Below are 5,099 nucleotides of genomic sequence, written 5' to 3'. Positions count from 1 at the left end.
ACAAAAATATTTAAATTTCTAGTACCCATATTTTCCAATTTATTTTAATGTTAAATTTCAATTGTTCCTCCAAAATTTTCAATTGAATTTTCCAATTTTCATAAATTTTTAATTTATTTCAATTTTAAATTAAAATTGTACTTTAGAAATATCTAATTTTATATCAAAATTTACTAATTGCATTTTAAAATTTTAACTAGAATTTCTAAAATGTATATAAATTCTAAATATATAGAAAATATTAATCTAAAATACAAATAGAAATTTCCGCAATACAAAAGGAAACTTCTAAAATACTTTTGAAAATTTTGGAATGTAAATATAAAATTCTCAAATGCAATAATTGTTTTTTTATAAAAATGTCTAAAAATATAAAAATATTTGAAATACAATTTGACTACAACGTTATAACAAAAAATCTACTTTTTAATTAAAAAACTAATATGCCCTATACACTAAGTAAAAGCTAGTAGTTTTTGGCTTTATTGAGTTTTTGTTTGAAAAACTACTAAAATTTATTTAGTTTTCCCATACAAATTCAAAATTTTGTCGAAAACTAATATGTAAAAGAAAACGTCTAAAAGTGAAAAACTACTTTTTGAATTTTTCATATTTTAACATTTTATATTTATAAATTTCATTTATTTCATATAAATAAATTAATAAAGAGTTTTAAAAGATTTTTACAACTCAATGTCTATCTTTTATTTTGGTGTGAATACAGTATAAAGAAAATGCGAATAATTTGAAAAAGTCGACTTTTTAGATTCAAACCAAGATAATTTAGGAAAAGCTTATCCAACCCTGTACTTAGCAAATGGCAACTTTTTAGTACAAAAAATGTCAACTTGGCACAACTACTGATCCAACTGATGAATTTACTTTAAGATTTTTTTATTGTAATTATTAAAAGAACGTGTTTGTTTCTTTTAGCTAATAGCTTGCTATTCCACCAGTGGTAAATCAGCTAAGGGTAAAATCAATGAAAGTGCCGCTGATGCAGTGCACGATTTACACGTGGTGCCTTTGAAGTCTCCCCAATTGGGTATACCCAATTGGGGAGACTTCAAAGGCACGTCAGATTTGACGGATAAATTCATCAAGTGTGATTGGTCAACTGTGATGGATATATCCATAAAGAATGATTAGTCAATCGTGACTAACATTTCCATCATCCTTGATTGGTAAAAAGCAAAAGAGTGAGCAGCTCAAATATATGTTTTAAAATCGGTAGAATTCATAAGTGCAAGGGAGATGCAAGATCACATGTACACAAAAGTTTCCATCAAATTTTTCATATTGCCCTTAAGAACTTGATAGAAACTTTGTTCTACGCAGTGATCGATATTTCCTTCACTAGTGTCAGTCAAATGACCGGTCAAATGACTGTCACTGTTCTTGTAGGGTAAGATGATTGTCTCGTATGTAGGTGAAAATGCTGAATTGGTCAACCAATATTTATCCCGTGAATTGGCTGTAGAATTGACACCACAAGGTACATTAGCTGAAAAAATTAGAGCCGCTGTTGCTGGTGTACCCGCCTTCTTTACACCCACCGGTTATGGTACTCTTATCCAAACAGGTGGAGCTCCAATTAAATACAGCAAAGATGGTAAAGTTGAAATTGCTAGCAAACCAAAACCAGTACAAGAATTTAATGGCAGAAACTATGTCATGGAGGAGGCTATGTTTGCTGATTTTGCTATTGTCAAGGCTCAAAAGGCTGATCCCTATGGCAATTTGGGTGAGTTTTATATAAAAGAGGAAAAATTTGATTTTGACACCGGTGTTTAGAGGGTTAATGATTTTAAATTTCGGAAATTTTATCAGAAATAATTTTTCATGGACTCGGAAATAATAATAGCAATTTAATTGATCAAAATTAAGCAACAATTGGTAATAATATAATTTTTACTTAATTATTGGCAAAAATTGCCTTTTTCCCGAAATCCTTCAAATTCACATCGCAGGTACGGTAAAACTATGAGAGGTATTAAGCTCATTCTTTCTGTGTTTAATTCTTATATATATCCTTTATAATATCCAGCATAAAAAACTTTAATTTTTAATAATCCATTTAACAAAATTTTTTAAAGTTTGAAAATGGAGTTTTGGAGATGCTGTTAAAATAATGGCCCTTTTTTGACCACAGACTAAACCGAGTAAGCGTTATCCAATTTGAATAAAAATTCGTACTAGCACATTTATGAACCTTATAAAGATAAACATAATATTTTTTTGTAAAATTTTTCAAAACTAACAAAAATTTTCTTATATTTACTTTTATATGTCTTCAGAATCACAAAATTCTCGGGTGAAATTTTAATAACTCAAAATTTGTTTAACGAATTTTGAGTTTTTCCATCTTTTTGGAAAGACAATTTTGTAGACATTACGATTTTGCTATAAAATGGTGCAATAATTAATACTTAAAGCCTCATTTTGTGAAAAAACTCCAAAAAGTGCCATTTTTCCCATATAAACGCATTTACAAACTTTGGCGGCGATGCGCGGGCTCTTACCCTCAAAATAATTGAATAATATTTTACAGTCTTCCATTTGACGTTAAAATACAACACAATTTCACTATTAGATGTTGATCCGAGCGAAAAGCCTATTTTCGACCCACCCTAATATACATACATACATACAATAACAAAATCTCACTAAAAAATTATCAAAATGCTTAAATATAAATCAATTTTTATTTAAAGAAAATATCTAAATTTATAAGTATAGTAATTTATAATTTTATAAATTTTAAATTAATTAACAATTTCTATTAGCAATAATTATCAATTACTTTATTTACTTTTGTCAACATTAAACACAAAAACATACAATATACTAAAACAAATTGCATACAATAACAAAGTCTTACTGAACAAACAACCCATCAAGTTTTATTGTTCAGTTGGCTTGATTTGTACTAACCAGTCAAACTATCAGTTTTTTTTACGTCCCTTAGTAAGAAAACGAAACCAAGAACTAAGCAATACGTAAGCAGCACACACAAATCTGTTTTTACTGTTCAGTCGTTGTGTTCAGTTCGGCTGAGTTGAAAAACTTAACATGGCCGCTGCTTGTGTGTTTGGCTGCTGAAGAAAAACAAAACCACTTGCAAGTTATTGCAGCAGTGCGTTGACACAGTTGACTGACTTCAGTTAGCTTGTGAGGGAAAAATAAATACTTGAACTTTCTTCAGTTCAGTCGACATTTAAAAAAATAAAACTAAAAACTAAATATTAAACCCTGTGTCAAAGTTCTTCATGTAAAATTTGAAGATTCTATATGTAATAGTTTCTCAGTGGTGGCTTCAAGCTCCCCAGATGAAAGCCCGCACTTTTTCCTCCAAATTGTTGAGATGAATATTAACGTAATTTGCGCAAAATTTTAAGAATCAAGTTCTATTAGTTTCCTAGATAAACGAGATTTAAATTTAATTCATATGGGAGGTGCCAAGTTCTCCATTGAAACTCCGCCCATTATACTCTAAATGTTCAGATGAATTTCAGATGTGAATTTGAAGATATACGAATTTTTCTAGTTAATTCATATGGGGGCTTGCCGCTCCCCTCATGCGTAGTCCGCCAATTTTTTACCCAAAATGTTGTTCCAAATGAAAAATTTCCCGACAAAATTTGAGGACACTAACTGTTATATGATCTGAAATATACGGATTTAATATTTTCTCAATATGGGCGTGGCCACTCGCCCACTTGGAATTTCAAAATAAAAAGTAGCCTATTACCTATTCCAGACATGCACGAATACGCTGTGAAAATTTGAAATTTTCCAAATGAAAAATTCTACTCCGGCATATTAATTTTACAAAACTTAAGTTTTTGCCCAAAATTATGTAAAATTAATAATATATATATATATATATATATATATATATATATATATATATATATATATATATATATATATATATATATATATTATTAATAATATATATATATTATACACATAAAAATACTTACATATGTGAAGATAATATACCCTGAGTGGAATAATGTTTGTTCCAAATGAAAAATTCTCCGGCATATTAATATTACAAAACTTAAGTTTTTGCCCAAAATTATGTAAAATTAATACTTTTGTGAAAAATAAACATGAAAATTTAGAACTTTATGGAAAAATATATACCGAATGAAAGAATCTTTGTTGTGAATGGAAAATTTTACTTCGGCGGAGTAATTTTTAAGATTTACACGTTGTCAGCTGCCGCCGGACGGATAAATACCTCATATCGGTTTTGTTATAAAATGCGTTCCGGAACAGAATTTTGTTAGTTAATCACATTATATACACAGTGTAAATATAAAACAATTTATTAATTTTTCTTTCAGATCTCAAAATTTTACCATAATCTAGAAGACAGCTGCCGCCGGTCGGGTAAATATCTCATATTGGTTTTGTATATAAAGTGTTCCAGATTTTTTTTATTAATCGCGTTATCTACAAAGTGTAAATATAAAATATAAAACAATATTGTTTAATTTGTTAACAATTAATAGAAAATATATTGTTATATTAAGTTGGTACATGCGTACCAATTATTCATTAATTATATAAGATTTTCAGATTTTTTACATAAATTATTTCCGTTTATCTGAATTCGCCGACGACACTACTTTATAATTAATATATCTTGGTGGGTATAAAAAAACTATGCTTGTTTAACTAAATGGCTGAAATGAAACTAATGGGAACCATATTGGTAACCGAGGTTTCTCTATCCGAAGGAACAAAAATGTTGGCCCCTTTTATTTAATTTGTCTCAAGAAGTTTGATTTATTTTCGTTCATTTATTATATATTATATTATGAGAAGGGTATATATAAGTTTGTCATTCCGTTTGTAATTTTTATAATATAATTTTCCGACCCCATAAAGTATATATATTCTGGATCCTTATAGGTAGCGAAGTTGATTAAGCTATGTCCGTCTGTCTGTCTGTCTGTGTGTTTGTTGAAATCAGTTTTTAGAGGACCGCAGATAACGGCGAGATTCAAATCTTCAATAATTCTGTTAGACATGCTTTCGTGAAAATCGCTATTTAAAATCAGCAAAATCGGTCCATAAATACCGGA

At 28.8% G+C, this 5,099-nt stretch overlaps 1 protein-coding gene across 2 annotated transcripts; it reads left to right on the top strand.

Annotated features, from left to right (window-relative positions):
- Positions 1-823: 823 nt before the first annotated feature.
- Positions 824-4,591, top strand: LOC119599708 (succinyl-CoA:3-ketoacid-coenzyme A transferase, mitochondrial-like). 2 transcript variants are annotated; one of them, XM_037949602.1, is made up of 3 exons: positions 824-1,045; positions 1,406-1,744; positions 4,356-4,590. In XM_037949602.1, exons 2-3 carry the CDS (start codon positions 1,411-1,413, stop codon positions 4,373-4,375), a joined length of 354 nt encoding a protein of 117 aa, XP_037805530.1. In that variant the 5' UTR covers positions 824-1,045; positions 1,406-1,410; the 3' UTR covers positions 4,376-4,590. The 2 variants fall into 2 exon arrangements, with proteins under 2 accessions (XP_037805530.1, XP_037805531.1); XM_037949603.1 differs by having other exon boundaries at positions 833-973; positions 1,405-1,744; positions 4,356-4,591.
- The last annotated feature ends 508 nt before the right edge of the window (positions 4,592-5,099 follow it).

This window comes from Lucilia sericata, unplaced genomic scaffold, assembly GCF_015586225.1.
Source record: "Lucilia sericata isolate MDLA Ls3-8-SP2 unplaced genomic scaffold, ASM1558622v1 Contig000085F_arrow, whole genome shotgun sequence".
Classification (NCBI taxonomy): Eukaryota; Metazoa; Arthropoda; class Insecta; order Diptera; family Calliphoridae; genus Lucilia; species Lucilia sericata.
This window is presented reverse-complemented; position numbering and strand designations above follow the sequence as displayed.

Coding starts and splice junctions, on each gene's coding strand:
- LOC119599708 (XM_037949603.1), top strand. CDS start 1,411: ATGATTGTCTCGTATGTAGGTGAAAATGCTGAATTGGTCAACCAATAT. Junction 1,745..4,355: donor TGATCCCTATGGCAATTTGG/GTGAGTTTTATA, acceptor TTTTTCTTTCAG/ATCTCAAAATTTTACCATAA.